This window comes from Mustela erminea, chromosome 12 (assembly GCF_009829155.1).
Source record: "Mustela erminea isolate mMusErm1 chromosome 12, mMusErm1.Pri, whole genome shotgun sequence".
Taxonomy (NCBI): domain Eukaryota; kingdom Metazoa; phylum Chordata; class Mammalia; order Carnivora; family Mustelidae; genus Mustela; species Mustela erminea.
In genome coordinates this window covers 32,469,490-32,491,034 of record NC_045625.1, presented here as the reverse complement: position 1 = coordinate 32,491,034, position 21,545 = coordinate 32,469,490, and the positions used below count along the sequence as shown (strand labels likewise).

The 21,545-nt window shown below is 50.8% G+C and overlaps 1 protein-coding gene across 6 annotated transcripts in view; it reads right to left on the bottom strand.

Moving 5' to 3' along the window:
- The window catches only part of TBC1D2 (TBC1 domain family member 2), a 53,207-nt gene continuing 31,662 nt past the window's right edge, over positions 1-21,545 (bottom strand). For 4 of the 6 annotated variants that reach the window (XM_032307234.1, XM_032307231.1, XM_032307236.1 and 1 more), the window contains 7 exons: positions 15,995-16,105; positions 11,586-11,764; positions 10,024-10,500; positions 5,589-5,709; positions 3,370-3,555; positions 2,520-2,641; positions 1-1,884 (listed from right to left, as the gene is read on the bottom strand). In XM_032307234.1, coding sequence (XP_032163125.1) covers positions 1,677-1,884; positions 2,520-2,641; positions 3,370-3,555; positions 5,589-5,709; positions 10,024-10,500; positions 11,586-11,764; positions 15,995-16,105 — 1,404 coding nt within the window. In that variant the 3' untranslated portion in view covers positions 1-1,676. Of the gene's footprint in view, positions 1,885-2,519; positions 2,642-3,369; positions 3,556-4,005; positions 4,130-5,588; positions 5,710-10,023; positions 10,501-11,585; positions 11,765-15,994; positions 16,106-21,545 lie in introns of those variants that run through there. The other 2 variants (XM_032307233.1, XM_032307235.1) reach the window with 2 other exon arrangements.

The window sequence follows — 21,545 nt, the reverse complement described above, 5'->3', positions numbered from 1 at the left end:
TCTGATCTGGGGTTATTTTTTGTTGAGGAGGGAATTTGAATTTCAAGGCTGGACCTGAAGAACCTGAAGGTCATCTTTCCTGGAGCCTTGGGTCTTTTCAAAGCTGACTGGCTGACGTTTCAGCCTGCTAGTGGTGGTGCTTTACTCGGCGCCAGGCACCAGCGTTGTGTTCTTTAGCCCTCCTGGGAGCTCCGGAAGGCTGGCCTTGTCTCCTCAGCGATGCCCTTAGGGGTACAGCACCCGGCCTGTTAGGGATGCAGCTAGGACTCCCGCAGGCTGCCTTCACACTTCACAGATGCCATTTGGCGGTGAAAGGATCTCAGTAGATGTAAATGTTTAGGAAAAATGAGGAAGGCTGTTAAGATCCTAGGTGGGGTGCTCATGGCAAAGCCGGGGCCCTGGGCCCAGCCAGCAGCCTCTATCATGTGGGAGGAAAGAACTCTGAACGTCTCTTCCCCAGAGCTCTGTGGGGGCACGGTGTCCGGGAACTGGGTGTCTGGTGCGCCAACACCTCAAAGTCCCAAGTAATAGGTGTGGTCTCCTTCCCAGCCCTGGACAGGAACCTCAGATCAGAACTGGAAGTTCCCATGCCAGAATCCCCCAGCCCTAGTCCTTCCTGCCGAAGACAAGACAACCCTCAGCCAAGGGTTCGCTGAGAAATGAGCAGCCAAAATCACTTGTGCAGCCTTGACCCCGGCCTTGAGGGGAACGGGGAGGCCTCTGACTGCTGAGGAAGGGTACAGAAGAGCCCAGAACCACTGAAACCGAGTTCCTGCACACAGTAGGTGCCAAAAGAGCCGGTCCACACTTGGCGACAGGCTGTAGCTCTGTCCCTCTCACCACGTTTCCCTCACCCTCCAGCCACTCACTTTTCAGAGAGGAGGCGACTCTTCTTGCCTGGGCCCATGAAGCTGGCAGAGGGAGATCAGGCATCTGGCACCTGACCCAGGGCTCTCTACCCAACCCCCACACCAAGTTCCTCTTGGTGTGGGCAGGGGTTTTTCCCTCAGAACCCCTCTTTCCAAAACAGGCTATGAATGGAAAGGAGTGCATAGGTGCAAGGCTCAGGAAACGGGCTTCAGTGGATGGGAGCTGGGCCTGGGACACAAGCAGAACCAGCACTGGAGAGGTGCCATGGCCCAGGAGGACACCCCTGAAATGCACAGGACCCTTGCTCCTCAGGAAACCAGGAGGGGGCGGGCCCTGCAGGGGCACCCACAGAAACAGAACTCAGGGATGTCCCAGGCTGGGAAGGCCCTAGTGATGGGACACCATGGGGCCCTGGGCCTACCCAGGAGGAGCTGGTGACTAGGAATCATTCAAATTCCAAAGCTTGTCAACTATTTCCAACATTTGCATTGTTTTATATAGATAAAACTTAGAGAATGTTCAGGTTACCCTATAAGACAGAATTCTTGCTTGTCTATGTGCTAAAGTGCTCTGTGGAAGAAGAGAGAAAGGGGTAGCATCCCTGGGTATGTGCTCATGAGTCCCAACCAATGGCTTCACAGCAGACATTGTTCTGATGGGGAGACTGAGGCCGAGAGAGGGGAAGGGACTCGCCCAGTGTCACATGGTGCTGGGGCTCATGGGCCAGATCCCTGTTCCATGGCCATCCTCCTTGAGGCCTGACAGCCAAAGGGGAGAAAGGGCTTTGGAAAGGGCAGGTGGCCAAGTCAGGCCTCCCCATCCCCCTCGTCCTCACTGGTGCAACCCTCTGGCACTGCTGGGCCTTGGGAGTTCCGAGTCTCCAAGTACTCGGCCTTCAGCTGTTCCAGCTCGTGCAGCTCAGCCTCCAGCCGCTCCCGGTGGGCCGTCCGCAGCTGCCGCAGCTGCTTCATAGGGAAAGGGTTCATGTCGTTGAAGGCGATATGCATCAGCTTCCTGGGGGGAGAGCACAGTTAGTCCAAAGCCAGGGCCCCGCTGGGTCTGCATTCACTGGGCCTTCCCCGGGCACCCTGCCATTCGTTCTGTCCATGTGGCTGAGGCTCACCTTCCAGGAAGGAAACAGTGAATAAGAAGACAACTCCCACCCAAAGTGATGTGTACTGAGGCAGGAAGAAGCTTAGGGCTATGGGAGTTCTAACTCAGTAAGAAAAGGTTTATCAGGGAAGGCTTCTTGGAAGAGGTGACATGTGAGCGGAGTTTTAAAGAACGAGTAGGGGTTGGCCTGGCAAAGATGGCAGCGGTGGAGGTGACAGGGAGACATTCTAAGTAGAAGAAAGTGCAAGGCCAAAGTCCCAGAGGCTAGTGTCGAGCCAGGAACTCAAATAATTGTTTGGCAGGGAAAGGTGGGAAAGAAATGAAACTGCCTAGAGGCTTGAATGCCACGGTAAGGGGTGGACAGACCACAGGGCAGGGGGATGTCCCTAAAGGCTTCTAAGCTGTAACGGAGAATCAGTATCACTAACAAATCTCCATTCAGCGAACACCTGCCTACCCTCGGCTATGGGTCCTGGGGTGCATGAGGGTGGTGGGAGTGCTGGGTAGGCAGGGCGGGGGTGGAAGTGGGCTCTCACTGGCTGTTGCAAATGGTCTTGGTGAAGAAGCGCAGGTACTGGTAGATCTCCAGGGCATCTTGCAGTCTCAGGATCTCCTCCTCATTGTACTTGAAAATGGCCAAGGCATAGCGGAATATCACCTGGGGGGCAAAGTGGGGGCTCAGGTGGGGCACGAGGGGTGGGGCCCCTGTACCCAGAGGTTGAAAGCTTGGGTGCGGGATGGCTGAGGGGCAGGGGCAGACAGCGTAGTGTGGAACCTGGGCATGGGGACTGAGTCCTGGCTCTGTCCTGCCTTGTCGCAGGGCCTTGGTTGAGGTGCTACCCTAATGGACCTAATGGGGGAAATACTCTCTTTACATGCAGTCAAATAGAGTAAAGCAGGAGTCAAACAGAGTAACAGATCTGAAGGTGCTCTGTACACTGTGGTACGTTATCAACCACCATGGGGAAACTGGGGTGGTCACAGGGAGGCCTGTCCAGGGTCTCCTAGAAAAGTAAGAGGCAAAGCTGGGACCCTACCCACATGTCAGACTCCCAATAGGGGGCTCAGTCCAAACAGGAGGAAGAGAAGGAGGGGCCCGGGTGACTGGATAGGCAGCAGAGAGAACAGGAATGGGCCTCCTGGATCATGGCCATGCCTCTTCCCTAGGGAAAGGAAATCCCCCCAACTTTAAGACACATCTTCAGAGGCAGAACCACCCCTTCTCCTTCGTGTGCAAAGCACTTTAGTTTACAAAGCCATGCTCTCAGGAGAGGCCCTCAACAGCCCTGCCAGGGGGGGACTGTCTTCCCATTCTCTGGGGCAGAAGGGAGACCCAGAGGGCTGCAGGGCTTTGCTCAGGACTGCTCACCCCCAGCAGGGCCTCACCTTGGTGCCCTCATATAAGAAGGCGTCCCAGACCCGGAGAAGGATGTTGCTGATGAGACTGTCTGCAAAGACCACGAGGAACCAGTTGAAGGTGAGGAAGGAGAGATCCACACGGTGCTGCCCCAGGTGAGCCATCAGCCTGGGCAGCTTCTCCAAGAGGAGGTCTTGGAGCACCCGCTGGTCCACCTGGAAGCCAGAGAGAGAGGGCTTGTCGGGGGCCACCCTAGAGAAGGGGCTGCCTCCCTCCCTGCCTGCCCTTCCCACTCAGTCCTGGAGTTATGTCCCCCAACTCCCACCACCACCCCGGACCCCACCACCCCCGACCCCAGGCAGCACAGAGTGCCTGGAGGAGCTGGGGCCTCCCATGGCCAGGAGACAGGCACAGCGACACAGCACCCTGCTGCTTCCAGCACAGGCTGGCAGTCTTCTGGGCTGGAGCATTGGGCTCTGGGCCAGAGGTCTCTGTGGGCTAAGTTCTTAGTGGTGTTTTGGCCCATTTACCCTCCTGAACCCGAAGCCAAGCAGGAGTTCAGACTTGTATCGGCTGACACCATGGCTCCTTCTGTCCCTCCATTTTGGGTCTGACATAAAAGCTGCGCACTGCACCCAGCTCAAGACCGAGGGTGATTCACTGACCCTAAGATGTCACAGAACCTGCCGAAGGAGTCACAGATTTACTGATGTGATGTCTGGGATTTATTTCAAGATCACCAAAGCAGGAGGAGTGGGTGGGAGTAGAGATGGAACAGGAGTTGGGTGCCTGGGTTGATAATTATTCAAACTGGGTGATAGATTCATGGAGGTTCATATATGATTTTCTCTATTTTTTTGTACATTCAAAGTTTTCTACACAAAAAAATGAGAAAAAAACTCTCCAACAACCCCACACCACCACACTGGTTATACAACACACTTCAATTTTGGAGACATTAAAGCATGACCATAAAATATGGAACATTTCCCAGCCTGCCTTGCAGGGAGAGGTACCATGTGACATAGTTCTGACCAATAAGGTGTAAGCAGCACCTGACAGGCGGGAGAGCTATGGGAAGTGGAGCCTGCGCCCGCCTTGCACCCTCTGCTTCTTCTAGCCTGAACCACGGCCACAGTGGCAGAGGTGGTACAGTTGTCCTGTGACCCTGAGCAGGGGGCTGAAAGCAGTATGTGAGTGACGGCAGAGCAGTGTGCTTGAAGGGGACTTCAGCTTCGTCATTCTCAGGGGAATGGACCACCCCTTGAGCCACCATGAGGTTGGGCCTCCTTTTCTGTTTCATCACCTATTCCCTGGCAACTCCTCAGTCTCGATCTCCGGCCCTGACCTTCCTCCTTCACATTGGTCACCCACGTGTCCGCTGACCTTCCTGCCCAGGTGGGTGTCCCACAGGGGCAATCAGTGTTGGGCGATCATAACAGGAGAGGAACAGGGTGGGTGGGCAGAAAGTGACTTGGTAGGTTCAGGGTGGGAAGTGAGAAAGTCCCCTCTGCATGGCGCGTCTGCATAAAGCAGACAGTGTGGGAGCACCAGGGCCTGGGTGAGGGGTGAAGTGAGAGAGGACATGGGAGATCAGAAATGGCTTCACATTTACACCTGTCAACAAGCCCAAGAAGAAGTACTCCCACCCCAAAGCAGACAGACTGTGGGTTCAGAGGTGGGAGGCCACAAGGCCATGCAGCTGGCAGGGGAGGGGTGGGCTCTGGATCTAGCTGCACCTGACTCTCGGGCTGGCTGGGGCTCAGAGTGAGAGGGCAGCGCGGATGAAGGCAGCTGTGCTTCTCGGGAGGCGTGACGAGCGTGTGCAGAGACTCGTCCCCACCTCCCACCCTGAGCCCCACTTCCACCCACCTGACCTCGGTTTTGAAATTCTTTACTGGCAAAAAGCAAGAGATTCTAGATTGTCTTCTCCTCTCCCCGCCAAGAAACCATTTCTAAAAAGAACAAAACAAAAACACAACTCCCCCAAACCATTTCCCACAACCTAGTATCACCACTGGAATAACAACAATCTATGCCGTGGGCAGGGCCCCTACAAGTCTAAAGCCCATCAGCTCACCCGAACTGCCCACGGGTCTGGGGGAGAGGTTACTGGCCCCTTGAACAGAGGGAGAAATGGAGGCCTACGAGCTTCCCGCCTCTTCTGAGATTCACTGGCTTGAAGGAACTACTCCAGGGGCACCAACCCGCGTGGCCTCTAAGTCCTGGCCATCCCTGCCCTGCTCACCTGGGATGACGTCAGTGTCTTGCTGTAGTAATCAGGCGGCATGATGGTCTCCACAATGGCCACCAGACACCAGAAGGCACTCTCCTCCTCCTCCAGGACGAGCAAAGCGATGGCCGCCAGTCTGAAATGGGAGGAAAGGAGGCCTGGGGTAATGTGTGGAAGCTGCAGCTAGGCAGAGGGTGGCAGAGATAGACCTCTGGTCCAACCCTACTCCCTAACCAGGCTATTGTTCTGGCACCGGGGGTGAGATGACTGTGCTTTGGGGGAGGACTACAGAGGGGATTTCCGGAGCAATGGGGGGATCGGAGTCCCTAAGAAAGGGTTCTGGAGTCCCATTGCCTAGGTATGAATTCTGGCTCTGCTGCTTCTGGCTGGGTGATCCTGGGCAAGTTCCTAAACTTCTCTGAGGCTCAACCTCCTCATAATAATCACGGGACTGTTATGAGGATGAATGAAGTTAGCATGAGATAAATGCCCCGCTTAAGAACCGTCACTAATGAGTACTTTATGAATGTGAGCTGTCCTCATTTAATAGCCACAGGCTTTGAGACCTTGACAAGTGTGTTAACCTCTCTGAGCCTTATTTTCATCACCTGTGAAGTGGGATTAACAATCGCTACCTCCCAGGGCTATGTGGCATTTGGAGCGAGAAGGCAGACTTACAGTGCCTTGCTAAATATCTGGCATATAGCAGATGTTCAATACACAGAATTCTTGATCTCCTTTGCTTTCTGAACGCCCCCCAAATTTATCACAAGGCTCTATTGAGATCATGGTAAGAAAGTAAAAAAAACCACAGGGCTGAGCAGGGATGTCGGCCTAGAGGAAGTATTGTTTTCTCTACTTCTCCCATCTTTCCTGGCAGGTCTCACCCACAGTCAATCCAGAAATACATTTCCCAAGATGCAGTGGTCTCTCAAGATGCTAGGTGAACACAAGGTCCCAAATTGAAAAAATGTTTGGGAAATGCTACATACTCTAGCCCCCTTTTAGAGGCTGATGATATACAACATCTTCCTAAAAGCCTCTGAGAAATTCTGCAGTGACAAACCCTATGTGACTCTAACCCAAGGCTGTCCAGTGGAGCTAGGGAGCCCCTTTTGTACAGTGCACCCACTGAACACCCTTAGGGAGATGCCACCTTATAGTAGTGTGAAGCCTTACACTCTTGCTGGGCTTAAAGAACACATTTCATTGTCCAGCTAGTTTTCCTTCTCTGGACTCTTAGTAGACTGGATTCATGATCTCCAGTCTCAGTTCTGAGTTTCACACTGTTTAAAGAAACAGGGTCAATTCTCCAAAGGAAAAAGAAACCCCTTTTCTCTCCCCAGTAGATTGGGAAGGAATTTCTTTCTACTCTGGCTAAAATATCTGTACAAACCCTCCTGAGTCTGAGCTGAGTGGAGGAAAGGAAGAGTCACAGGTTTTTTGGGCAACAGGGAGCTCTCCCCTCTCCAAGTTGGGGAAGGGGGTCTTCTGAGGTCATTTAGTTCCGGGATAGCAAATGTGTGAAACACAGGCCACCACTCTCTCTTGTCTGTGCAGGGCAGACTTAACTAATCATTGTGCTCTTTCCCCCAGACTCTGGAGGCTGCCTCAGAAACTCACAAGACAGGGCTCCAGGCAGGTGCTTCCTGCTGGTCATCCCTGGTCTAGATAAACTTATTTCAGATAGGAAGACCGAGTCCTGGACAGCAGAAGTCACTGGCTCAGGGTCACAGGGTCAGTTGAGCAGAGTGGAGACAGAACCCAGGGCTCCCCAAGTCCAGCCTGGTATTTTCCCCACCCCAGCCCATCCCACTGGAGCCTCAGGACATGCTCAGTCCAGGAGCTGGAGGGAGACACCAGCACAGACTTCTGCACACATTGAAAGGTCAGTAGAGAGAGAGAGGCTGCTGGTATCAACCAGGGCCTACCAACTGCTCAGGGCTGCAGCCAGACTCCAACCTAAGGCATCCAGGCTCAAGTCAGTCTGCAAAGGAGGTAATGTGGTGATGTGGGAAAGAAACAGCTATTTCTAATGCACTCCATTTATATTTTAAAGAGAATTGGCTTTAAAGTTTTTGCCCTAAATTAGCACTGTATCATTACTATGATATCTGTCACCCTATAAACAGGATGATTTGAAAGACAAAATAAAATAAAATAGAACTAAACAGCCTGGGGACACCTGGGTGGCTCAGTAGGTTAAGCGGCTGACTTTGGCTCAGTTCATGATCCCAGCGCACTGGGATTGAGTCCCACATCGGGTTCCTTGCTCAGCGGGGAGCCTGCTTCTCTCTCTGCCTCTGCCTGCCACTCTGCCTGCTTGTGCTTTCTCTCTCTCTCTGACAAATAAATAAATAATGTCTTTAAAAAAAAGAAAAGAAAAGAAAAGAGGCTGATTTGTTGCAGGGTCTTATGGGACACCACACACGCTGTTCTACCGGCTGCCACTAGATGGCGGCTCTCAGACCAGTGAAAGGGGCCTGTCTACAGGGTGGGGTTTAAAGGGCCCCACTCTCCATGGGTGAAGGGACTCCTCCCATTTTAAGTAACTTTCGATTTTAAGCAATAATATGAGTATTTGCCTAAACATCAATTATCAGTTAAAAAAAGCATTCAGAGGGTGCCTGGGTGGCTCAGTGGGTTAAGCCGCTGCCTTCGGCTCAGGTCATGATCTCAGGGTCCTGGGATCGAGTCCCGCATCGGACTCTCTGCTCAGCGGGGAGCCTGCTTCCTCCTCTCTCTCTGCCTGCCTCTCTGCCTACTTGTAATCTCTCTCTGTCAAATAAATAAATAAAATCTTAAAAAAAAAAAAAAAAAAGCATTCAGAGAAAGAGTTAAAGAAATAATCCTGGGTGTCACACCCCCCTCCCCCAATCTGTTTTTCCTACATGCCCCTCCATAGCCTTCATGCTGTCTTTTTCCACACAGGGAGAAGCTTCTTTCCTTCTGGGAGGTTTATCTCAAGACCCTTCTCGCTACAGGATCTCCCTCTGCCCCTCCAGCTTAGATTAGCTGTGCTGTGCCTTAACTCTGAATTTCTAGTAACTAAACATGTATATATGCTCAATTTCACCCAATTTATGCTGGAAATTAGGCTCGAAAATCTCTACCCTTAGGAATCATTCAGATTGGAGCAGGGACTCTCTGAATGTTTATTCTGTGTTAAATAAATGTCACACACCGCCTCTGGGGGTGGGGGCAGAATGTCTTATGTAAATTTCACTTGAATATATGCGTGTTTAAATTGAATGAGTCAAAACTTGCTTTAGAGAATATCTGAAATTATGTAATCCCTATCGAGACAGCTGGGGGGCATCCATGAGAGTCCTGAAGTACTGGAGGGGGCAGCCCTAGCAGGTGACCCCACCCCACCTCCACTCCCAAACCCTTCCATCCTACTGTTGGACCAGAAGCAGAAATGAATCCAGGCTGGGTCAATCACATTCCTTCCTTTGGGAATTTCAGCCCGGAACATGACAGTATTGACCAGTGGGAAGATTTGCTGAAAAGGCTCCAGACTCTGGGGCTGAGGTCTCCATTCTGACAGCCTCGAGGGGCCCTAAAGGTCCAAAGAATGGCAGACAGAAGCTGGTCTGCTGAGAAAAGGAAGCAAACATGTAGAGCGAGTGAGGCCAGAGATGAAGCGGCCCCATGCAGGGCTGCAGAGCAGGACTGTGGTGCTGCACAGCCTGGGGGACTTGTCCCCACAGCACCCCTGGGGTTGTGTAGTGCTGTGGCCTGCAGGACAGAGGAGATGCCTCAGTTTCTAATGACCATCTCGTCTTGTCCTCTACTGTCTTTCTTTTCTTTTCTTTTTTTTTTTAAGATTTTATTTATTTGACAGTGAGAGAGGGAACACAAGCAGGGGGAGTGGGAATGGGAGAAGCAGGACCCCACCGAGCAGGGAGTGTGACATGGGGCTCCATCCCAGGACTCTGGGATCATGACCTGAGCTGAGGGCAGACGCTTAATGACTGAGCCCAGGTGCCCTGCTGTCCTCTATTTTCTTTTCCTGGCTTTTATGAACTTCTGCTGTGACATTTACCAATTCTCTTTTTCTTGGGCTCCCTTGAATGGGTTTTGTTTAAAGTAAATGATCCTTGACCCAGTCAGTTCTGCACTATGCGAACTGAGCTGTGCACTACAGAATTCCAGGGAACTGTTCACAAGGCTGTCTGTAGGCTGTCAGGATGGTACCACCCTGAACACAAGCCAAAGGAGAGAACAAAGCATGAGGAGCCCCTCCATCTTGAACATGTCCATGTTGTCCCCATCTGTATGGGGGAATCAAGGAGGATTCAAGGAGGAATCCAGGAATCCAGGAATCCAGGAATTCCAGGAGGAATAAAGCCTCTTGGACTCACCTCTCCAGGTTCTTGGGAGGCTTCAAAGAGACAGAAGGGTGCTGTAAAGAACCTTGTGCCCTCCCTAGGGCTTTAATGCTCACCTGTTTAGGCCCTGGCAGTAGCCGATGGTGGGGTTCTGCCAGGAGAAGGCTAGCAGCACCCGGCGTAGCTTGTCGGGGAAACTGGAGGTGGGACAGGTGAAGTGCTTGTTGTTGGGGAAGGTCCGGTTCAGGTCCAGCTCAATCTGGCGGGCGGCAGGGTGCTTTCGGACCTGGCCCTGGCTCAGCAGCGCCTGGTAACGGCCAGGGCTCTGCAGATGCCGGACACGGAGATGGATCAGCCACTTCCAGACACGGGGCCGGTGCTCTCGGGGCACACCTGCCCGCAACAGCTGCTTGAGCTCGGCCGAGGGCGCAAGATCACCCAGGGCAGCCCAGCGTTCCCGCAGCGGCCGCTCCACAGCCTCATGGGTCAGCAGGTAGTGGGAGTGCACCTCCAGTGCCTGGATCTTGGCCAGCAGCTTCAGGTCTTCCATCTCGTAGTTGGGCACCGTCAGGAAGCCATACTCATCATACTCACTGCCAGCAAAAGCCTATGTTAGCAGCACCTTGCAGAGCCCTTTCCTTGACAAGGGGCAGGACAAGGGGGGGTCAAGGGGGGACCCCAGGCAAGCTTCCTGCCTGGGTTTCACTGTGGCTTAGCCATGCAGCTTTGGGTGGGTCACTTCAGTTCTGAGCTTCAGTTTGCTCATCTTTACAATGGGTAGAAGAATTCCTGCTCTGCCTCATGAAGACCCATTGATATCTTCTGTTGTAAAATGCTCGGGGCCTAGACAGTGCCTGGTGCACAGTAAGAGCATAGTAAGTGCATCTGTGCAAATATAAAGGACCCTCTTATTACTCCATGAGGCCTTGGGCTCAAGGAGTCTGGCACCGCCAATACAGAATCCCACATGCACAGAGAGTAAGATGGATGGGGAATAGGCAGCAGCAGTGACAAGCAAGATGGGAGAACTGGGGGTCCATTCCAGATGGCCTTTCGCTGAGTCCACAGTTCTTTGCCCTCACTGTGTGCTCTGCATGTGCTGTCTCATCAAATCCGATCCCACAAAGCGGGGATCTTAGCCCACATCTGATGGAGGCTGAATATGTGGCCCAGAAAGGTAAAGTGACTTGTCCAAGATCACATAATGAGAGAACCTGGTCTGGCTCCAAAGCCTGGGCTTCTTCCCCTGGGCCACCCAGCCTCGGGGGACCCTTGGATCCCACCCACAGCCCCTTCTGTTATATTTAACTGCCCCTGCTCACATGCTCAGCAAGGACCTGGCTCAGGGAAGGCAGCGGGCTTGTCTCCCCTCCTCCCCTCTCTGACAAGCACCTCAGGGAGGCAGCCTGGGGAAGCAGAAAAAATGGTGCTCTCAGGGGTAGACCCAGGTCAGCCGCACGAACAAGCTGTGTGGCCTTGGGCAAGGGGCAGCCTCCTCTGAGCCTGCATCACCCCAACTGTAATATGGGGCTCATGCCAAGAGCCTGTTTATCTGAAGATACGAGAAAGTAAGGGGAGTGCAGGGCTTGTATGTGATCAGCAGGAGCCAGCACCAGGGCGGCCGGGTCCCCTCAGGTCACATAGACCAAGAGCCGCCCTCGCTGGCTGCCGGGCTCACCTGACGGGGCTCAGCTCCACGCCTTCGGCCAAGGCCTCCCTGGCTTCGCACTGCAGCGCCTCCTGGATGAGCTGCCTGAGCAGCTCGGCGCACTCGCCCTCCGCAGCCTCCTGCAGCCTCTGCAGCCCGGCCAGGTACTTGCTCTCCACCTGGCAGTTCTTGGCTTGAAGGTAGGCACACTGTGGAGGGCAGGGAGTGGCTGTCAGGCCATCTGCTTGGCATTCCCCCGCCCCCCATGAGGCCTGAGCAGCCACAGGCAGCAAAACCATTCTCCAGCGGCATCTCCCACCCCATTCCCACCCCAAGCCCATCGCCTAAGAGAAGGGAGGTGGGCCCCAAACCCAAGGGTTTATAGCAAGGCACAAGCAGCTCCAGGCCGGACAGCCAGGCCCAGGGCTGCAGGTGGATTCCAAAGAAAGAGGGGAGAGGTGGGCTGGGGCAGTGTGGGTTCTTGCTGGGGACTGCAAGTCCTATCCTGCTTCAGCCACTGCTGGCTGGGGGACCTATGGCAAGTTGCTTAACCTCTCTGTACCTCAGCTTCTTCATCTAAACCACGGAAATAATAGAGCCTGCCCCAGGACTCTGGTGAGGATTAGCAAGCAGCTGTGTGTAAACCTCTCCCAGGGCACCTGGCCTAGAGCAGCTCTCTGTAGTGCTACTACTGAGCAGTGTCTAGGAGAGGGCCATGAGGCTCTGGCCACTGCCCTGCCCCTTCTGCTTCTGCAGTCTCAGCTCTCTCCATTCCTCCAACACACCACCTCTCTCCCACCAGTGGCCTTCCTGTGTACTCCCTGCCCCTGTTTTGAACTTTTGTACTTCTCTTTCCATAAGCTGGGTGTGCTGAGCAAGCCGGGTCATTTTCCTGGGCCCACTTTCCTTCTGTGTAAGCCGGACTGGAAAAGTTGGCCTCAGTGCATCGCTGAGACACAGCCTAGCTCCTGTCTCGTCCTGCGGTGGCAGAGGGCGAACCTCCGGGCCATGACTGCCTCTGGGCCATGGCTGCCATTCTGCTGCACTCCTGCCCAGGGTTACCGTCTCCAAACATTGGCTGAGCCCCAGCTTCAAGCCATCTCACTGCTTTTGCTGCATCCCCTAAGTTTTGGTGTGTTATGTTTTCTTTTTCTTTGGCTTTTAAGTATTTTCTCATTTCTCTTGTAATTTCCTCTTTGACTCATCGTTGAAAAGTGTGTTGCTCAACTTCCGCAAGTTTGTGAATTTTCCAGTTTTGCTTCTGTTATTGATTTCTAACTTCATCCTGTGGCAGTTGGAGAAGATACTTAGCATAGTATCTATCTTTTTAAATCTACTGAGACAGAATTTGTGGCCCAACATATGGCTTGTCCTGGAAAATGTCCCATACACACTTGAGGAGAATATGTGTGCTATTGTCACTGGGTAGAGTGTTCTGTGCTATGCCTGTTGGATCCAGCTGGTTGACTGTGTTGTTCAAGGCCTCTAGTTCCTTACTTATTTTCTGTCTGGTTGTTTTAACCATTACTGAGAGTGGGGGTACTAAAGTGTCCAACTATTATCGTAGAATTATCTACTTCTCCCTTCAGTTCTGTCTGTTTTCACTTCACGTATTTTGCTGGTCTGTCATCAGTTGTATATGACTTGTATCTTTTCACTGTATTGAACCTTTTATTAACATATAATGTCTTTTGTGGTCCTTTGTAACTTTAAAAAAATTTAAAGTCTCTTTTATCTGATATAGCCACCCTGCTCTCTTTTGGTTACGGTTGAGTGTAATATTTTTTTCTACCCTTTCACTTTCAATCCATTTGTGTCTTGGGATCTACAGTGAGTCTCTTGTATACAGCATGTTGTTGGATCATGCGTTTTTATCCATTCTGTCAATCTCTGTCTTTTACTTGGAGAGTTTAATCCATTTACATCTAAAGTAATTATTTGATAAGAAGAGACTTCTGTCCTTGTGCTATTTGGTTTCTATGACTTATAGCATTTTTTGTCCATCATTTCCAACATTACTGCCTTTTTTGTTTTTTAAAGATTTTATTTATTTGACAAAGAGAGATCACAAGTGGGCAGAGAGGCAAGCAGAGAGAGAGAGAGAGAGAGAGAGAGAGGAGGAAGGAGGCTCCCTGCCAAGCAGAGAGCCCAATGTGGGACTCGATCCCAGGACCCTGAGATCATGACCTGAGCTGAAGGCAGAGGCTTAACCCACTGAGCCACCCAGGTGCCCCACATTACTGCCCTTTTTGTGTGTTGATATTTTGTAGTGAAATGTTTAAATTCCCATTTCATTTCCTTTTGTGTACATTCTATAGCTATTTTCTTTGTGGCTATCACAGGGATTACTTTAAAATTCTAAAGTTATAACATCCTAATTTGAATTTATACCACATGAACTTCAGTACCACTTTTCTTGCAGAAACTTTGTTCCTTTATAGTTCCACCCCTACTCTTTTGGTTGTTATCACAAAATACATCTTCACACATTGTAAGCCCCAAAACATAAAGTAATAATTCTTTTAAATGCAGTGGTTTCTGAAATTAGGTAGAAAACAAGATGTGGAGTTATAAACCAAAGTTGTTGTAATGCTAGCTTTTGGATTAATCATTCAAGAAATGTATTATGCTCTTAAATTATATAGAAAACAAAAGTGGAATTACAAACCATTTTTATCATAATACTAGGTTTATGGGATGCCTGGGTGGCTCAGTTGGTTAAGCTGCTGCCTTCAGCTCAGGTCATGATCCCAGCGTCCTGGGATCAAGTCCTGCATTGGGCTCCTTGCTCGGCAGGGAGCCTGGTTCTCTCGCTGCCTCTGCCTGCCACTCTGCCTGCTTGTGCATTCTCTCTCTCTTTTTCTGACAAATAAATAAATAAATAAATAAAATCTTAAAAAAAAAAATACTAGGTTTTATAACTGCCCATGTATTTACCTCTACTGAGGTTTTCGTTTCTTCATATACTCTGAGTTACTGTCAAGTGTCACTCTCCAGGACTGTCCAAGTATTTCTTGTGGGGCGGATCTAGTGGGAACAAAGTTTCTCAACTGAAAATGTCTAATTTCTCTAATTTTTGGAAGAAAGTTTTGCCAGATATGGACTCTTGGTTCACCTTTTTTTGTTTGTTTTTGTTTTTTTGAATATATTGGCCCACTGTCTTCTGGCCTCCAAAGTTTCTGATGAGAAATCCACTCATGATCTTGAAAATTCCTTGTATGTGAGGAGTTGCTTCTCTTTCCGCTTTCAAGCAATCTCTTTGTATTTGACATTCAAAAGGTTGATTATAATGTGTCTCAGTGTGGATTTCTTCAAGTTTATCTTACTTGAAGTTTGTTGAACTTCTTGGTTGTTTGTATTCATGTCTTCATCAAATTTGGGATGTTTTCAGCCTTTATTTCTTCTCATTTCTCTCTGCCCTTTCTCTCTCTCTTTTCCTTCTGCAACAACCATACTATAAAGGGTATGTTGGTCTGCTTAATGGTGTCCACAAATCACTTAGGCTCTGTTTACTTTTCTTCAATCCTTTTCCTTTCTGTTTCTCAGACTGAATAATTTCCACTGTCCTATCTTCAAGCCCACTGATTCCTCCTGTCTGCTGGAATCTACCTTTGACTCCCTCCAGTGAATCTTTCATTTCAGTTACTGTACTTTTCAGCTCCAGAATTTTTTTTTTTTTATTCTAGGTAGGTTTTCTAACTCTTTGGTATTTCTATTTTGTTCATACATTTCTTTCTTGACTCTCCACATCTTCCTTTAGTTCTTTGAGCACCTTTAAGACAACTGTTTCAAAGTCTTTGTCTGGTATTAGCCAGTACCAGGTCTTTTTCAGGGGTAGTTTCTATTGACTTATGTTTTTCCTTCAAATAGGCCATACTTTCATGTATCTTCGTATGCCTTGAGATTTTTTTTGTTGTTGAAAACTGGACATCTGAACACTAGAAATCAGATTCTCCCAATCTGAGAAAAAATTGTTTTTGTTTTTTGATTGTTATAGGCTATCTCTGTGCTAAGAGTAGCCTAAGGTGTAAACTTAAGTTCTCAAGTCTTTTCTCAGCCCTTCCCTGGATGTGCAAAGCCACTTTCTAATTTCCTCATATATGCAGTTGTTTTGGAATATCTAGTCTTTAATAACTGGCTCCCAAAAGGCAGGGGGAAAAGAGAGAAATGAATGAGGAGGGGAAGAGTGGCAACCCTTTGAATCCTCCAGAAGTTACTCTGGCCAGGAGGGGAGGTGCATTGATGGCTGCCTGCCTCTTCATCGGCATTTCTGTGATCAGAAGCAGCAATCAGCACAGCACAGATGCCTGAGGCTGGAAAGACAGCTCGTAAGGGGCACAGTCCAGAGGTAGCACAGTTGATAAGGACAGAGTCATATAGGGGTGAGAAGCTGAGGGACCGAAGGATGGCTGGGCTTGGAGATGGAATCCAGCTCTTACCTTCATCAGGAGGGCCTTCTCCTTTTCAGCCACCCGTCTCCAGATCTTTGTAACCTGGTGGATCTCGGAGTTGAGGAAGCGGTTCTGGGTCCGATAAGCTTCCATGTCATCCTGGAAAAGAGACCAAAGCATTTGATGAGTTGCACCACAAACATCTCCCTCATCTTCACCCTCAGATGAGCTGCCAACACTTTCTCCCTTTAGAAATGTCTAATAATGACAACAGAAGAAAAAGTCTGCAAGAAGTAGTGTTATAGGCAGACCCCTTCACTAATCTTGATCCCAGCATGATATGGTAGAGAGGGCCTCAAGTCTGGCATTCAAGCTGTGGTTCTAACCTCCTGCCTGGAACGCTTCACTGAACTGGGACGCTTCTCTGACTCTCTGTTTTCTCATCTGTAAAAGGGGCAAACACTACTCCCTGAGGGGCTGGGAGATGACTTGAGGTAACAAGTGTCATTAAGTATAGAGACCAAAACAAATAAACATCCAAGTAGTGTTTGTTTTAAAAATAAACATATGTTGTCACATATTTGCAGTCATACTGAACAATTTTGGGTGGAAAAATTTTTTTTAAGTAATGCCACCCTGTAAATACAGTTGACCATTCAACAACACCAGGGTTAGAGGTGCTGAACCCCCCCCAACTCCTGCCACATAGTCAAAAGTCTGTATATAACTTTGACTACCCCCCCAAATTTAAACGCTAATCACCTACAATTGACCAAAGCCTTACTGAGAATGCGAAGAGCCAATCAGCACACATTTCATATGCTATGTGCAGTATATACTGTATTCTTACAATAAAGTAAGCTAAAGAAAAGAGAGTACTAAGAAAATTATAAAGAGAAAATACATTAACATGACTATACCGTATTTATCAGGAAAAAAAATCTGCCTGTAAGTGGACCCATGCGATTCAAACCCACGTTATTCAAGGATCAACTGTACTCTATGTTACATAAGCTTCCCGATGATTACTTTAAATGTCTGATGATGATTTTCTTGGGTGAATTTACTATATCTCAGTCACAATCCTTCTCCTGTTATTTTTTATTTGAGCCCTGAGTGTTTCCAGTTGACTTTTGATTAGGAATAATGCTCTGATGCAGATCTCTGTGCCCAGAGTTTTCCTTTTGCAAGCTGTCCAGTGGATGGAGTGAGATCCTGCTGCCAGGGCATTTGAGGAGAGGCTGGCCAAGCACTGGGGAGGCTCAAGCAGAAGCCTGAGCCTTGGAAAGGAGCAGCCACAGCACTGGCTCTTAACCTTCGTTCCTCTGGGATGGATATTACAGAAGCAATGGACAATGCATGTTCACAGCTATACCCAGCAATTCCAAGACATCCGCTAGCTGCAGCTCAAACCCTTCAGCTCCCACCCAAGAAATGTACTGGGCTCTAAGTGCGTGAGAGAGACACTACTGCAGGCGTGACCGTGGGTAGGCCCTGACTTATCTGGAAAGTAGGAGCATCCCACCTGTGATGGCTGTGGCATCTCATTATCAGGGATGGGTCACAGGTGCCCTACTCACAGGCCATCTTGATCCTCCCTGGGTGGGCCTGCATCCTAGCCAAGATCCTTCCCAGCCCAGAAGCTCCAATTCATACCTGGGGTCTGCTGCCTTCTGCCTGGATGGTTGACCCAGTGGGAAGGCCACATGTTGCCAGGCTCCTCAGCTAGAAATAAAAGCCCCTGGCTGGCTTCATCACAAGGCCTCTCACCACCCCACTGGGGCTGTCCAAGGCATCTCTCACCCCAACCACCCCTGCCTTTGTCCCTCACTGTGCCCGGGCTGCAAAGCTTCATGTACTCGGGCTGAGCTGGTTCTCTGCTCTCACCATCCAGCCTGAACCCAGGTAACTCCAACTCCCCAGCCTGGACGTCCTCTTCTCCCACCGTGTCTACCTTAGACCAAACTCTGGGCTCCCTTTTCTCAGAAATGCTGCCAGGGGGTGCCAGCACTTCTCTGCACAAGCATCTGCCTGCTTCCTCTCTATGGCCCCCTTCTTCTTATCCTTAGGTGGAGGGGTGGCAGGCTTGGTGTGAGTCCTCATGTTTGCAGCACGAGGACCAACCTCCTGTGGACATCAGCTTCTTCCAGGACGGCCCCCTCCCCTGTCCATGACGGTCTTCCATTTAGGTGTCTGGGGACTGGCACTAAGTTTAGGAACACAGCTGTGTGGGCACCCGACACCATCACCCTGAGCCCCCAGCCCGTGCTGGGCGCATCACCCCACTCAACCTCCCCGGCAGCCCTGAAAGGCACTCAGGTGCGGTCTCATAGGCTCTGAAAGGACAAGTGCATTGTTTGAGGTCATACGGCTGTATGAGACCAGGTGTGACTGAGCCCAGATGTGTCTGCTTCTGAAGCCAAGTCCAACCACCGCACAAACAGCCTAGATCCTCCCCAAGCTCTGGGCCTGCTGGCATCCACCTGGATGCCAGATGTCTAGTCCCATCCTTCAAGGGTTGTGCTTGGCAGTCGGACTGACCTCACATAGGCTCGTCTGACCTCTGACCCTGGAGCACAATAACACCACAGAGAGGCAGGCGCTGCCTTCGGTCAGGGAGCTGGCCCAGAGCCCTGTGGCCTGGACAGAAATCCTGCCTTCCCTGCGGAGCCCAGCAGTTCCTTGCCCTTTCTGGGCCTTCTCTCCTGGAAAACAGGAAGGATAACAGGTCCACCTCAGGTACTGTGGGCAGGGTGTGATTAGTTAATATGTGCAAAAGGCTGAGAATGGTGACTGGCCTGTGGTGAATATGAGAGTCACCTCCTTCTCTGCGCTCTCGTGGCACCTGGAGAGCTATACTTCTCCCTCCCCCACTGACAGACTTCCCATGGCTGCTGTTGTGCCCTCTTTTTTCTATGAATTTATTTTATTTAAAGATTATATAAAAGAACCCAAAAGATTATATAAAAGAACCCAAAAGCTATTAATAACATTTACAAATCAGTTGGAAAATTTTAACGCTGACTGGATACTACCATCCTACGCATTAATTACTGTTAATTGCTTTTGATACGATGCTGTTGTGCCTTCATCCCAAACATCTGAGGAAATACAACACGCTTCCAGGCAAGGGAGGAAGGGAGCACCCATTGCTGGAGCTGCTACTGTGTGTCACACCCGTCTCCATCACGCACATTATTGTGTGTAATTTATCTCCGCCATGGGGGGCTATGTGTTAAAGTACCATCGTCCCCATTTTACAGATGAGGAAACAAGCACAGAGAGGGTAAGTCCTCCTCAGTCACATGCTTAGAACGCAAGAGAGGCAGGATCCAAGCCCAGGGCGGGAGGTCTACAGAGGAATGGAAAACTGCTGGTGACAGCACATCGGGGTCTGCCGCTCCATTCTGCCTCCTGCTTCTGTCCCTCTGTCCTCAGCCCAGGCCCCGAGATGCTCCCTGGCACTTCCAAGGCTTTGGACATGTTGCCAGGGGCACGCTGCCTGTAGCCCAGATGGTGAGGGCGGGTGTGAGCCCCCTTGGAGCAGCCGTGGGGTTGGGGGGGCATCTGGGCGGCGCCTCCCCCTTCAGCTCATCGCCCTACCTTCAGTGCTCTCCATGGCTCAGAACTGTAGGGAGGAAAAAGAGAGAGCTCAGAGAAAAGAAAGGCACACGACAGTCATTGGTAAGCAAAGGAGGAAAACACAACTGGAGAAGGGGACAGGAGGAAGAGAGTCTGCCTGTCTGTCCTCACAGGATCACAAGCCTTGGAATTCTCTTGGGGGAAATGCCGCATGGACTGACCCCTGTGCTAATGGGGAAGGCAGTGGATGGTGTGCAGGGAGACCTGGGGTCTAGCTGCAACCCTGCTGCTTGCGCTATGGGACCCTGAACCCCGTTAGGGCTCAGCTGTCCCTGCCAGAAAATGTCGAAGACTGGGTCTCTGAGTCTTCAAGAGATTCCGATATTCAAGAGGTCAGTAATTCTGTTCTCAAACTGGCAGCTTCAACAAGGGGGCATCTCCTTCAAGCTGCATGCCCTCCGTCCTAGGGCAAGGGGGAGATGTGAACATTGCTCTGTCCCCAGATGGAAAGACCATGGCTTTTGGAGTTTTCTGTTTTTCTAGATCAGACACATAAAGGCTAACAAATGAGGAATTCTAGCACATGAGATTCCTTTCTGGCATAAACACTGGGCCTCTGAGGATGGTAGCAAGGCAAGTTTGGTTGACAGGAATTTCCCTCCTATCTGGGCTCACTGATGAATTCCTGACATGCAAATCCAGGGGCACACTCCAGCTCCCACAGCAAGCCCCTGCTTCTAGTCGGCTCTCGGCTCTCGGGGGCACCCAACACATCTACTTCTCGGACCCCGGACCTGCTCTACGGGGTCTTCACCTGTGGATTCCAGCAGGATGGGCACAGACAGAAGACTCTTAGCAGGGCAGAGGAGGGCAGGGAAGCAATCTAATGAAAGCAATTTTCCAGTCCTGAGAGCTTTCTAATAGCCTCACTCCATCTGCATTTGAAAGGATTTTGTTTTCATTTTGAAGTCAAAAGAATCTGATTTTAAAGGGAAAAGATTCAAAGATTGGTTATGTGGTTTTTTCATGCTGAAGGAAATGGGAGGGATCTGGGTTTCATGTTATCTTCCTTCACGCCCCCTGTCTCAACTCCATGAGTAGGAACAGTGAGGTCATTTTAAAGAGAGGTGAGGGACCCTGCCCAGGTCACACAGCAGAGCCTGGATCCAAACCTAGGCCCTGGCTTCACAGCTCGGGCAGGGGACACTGTATCACACTGTTCACTGGTCCCTCAAAAGCTTCTGGAGTTTTCTTTTTTCCTTCTTCCCCTCTTCCAGCAGCAATGCTTTGATCCTGTGGCAAGGGAGCTCCCTGGGTTATAGGTACATACATATTCATGTGCGTGGTGGGGATCTGGGCAGGACTGGCCCTGTTATACAACTGCCTTTAAGGACACTGGGGGTTCTGAGTGCTGATCCCCAGCCTCAGGCCTTCAGGTGGCTCGGCAGCTCCTGTCATCATGTCTTAGAGAGGACATTGATGTCCACGGCAGGCATCACACCTAAAAATTAAGTTCCTGCTCCCCACGCTGTAATCGGTCTCTGTGGGAGGGCATAGCCTCCCCAAGTGAGAGCCACTGCCTGGGCCAGGGGGAGGCAGGGACAGTGGTCCGAGCGGGAAGGCGCAAAGAAACTGGAAGGCAGCAGAGCAGGCGCTCATCGGAGAGCTGCAGTTCTCCAGCTCCTCCACACACGGGCCCCTTCTCAGCCTCACTCAGCCTTCCAGCCCACAGTGGGGAGCACACAAGTGGGGAGCACACAACCCTCTCAGGGCTGGTGGGGCAGCAGATGAGGTGCCGGGAGCAGAGCAGCCGCGATGGTGGCGCCGTGCAGCAGACAGTGTCACAGAGGAGCAACGATTCCTGCCATGGTTCTGGGCAAGTCCCAGGTGGTCACAGATCACCTGGACTGCATGCTGGGGGAGGCCACCAGGTGCCCTGGGGGCTCCCAAGGGCATCAGCGTGACACTTAGCTGGCCTGGCACTCAGGAGTTCTGCCTCACCTTGTGCTCTTCCACT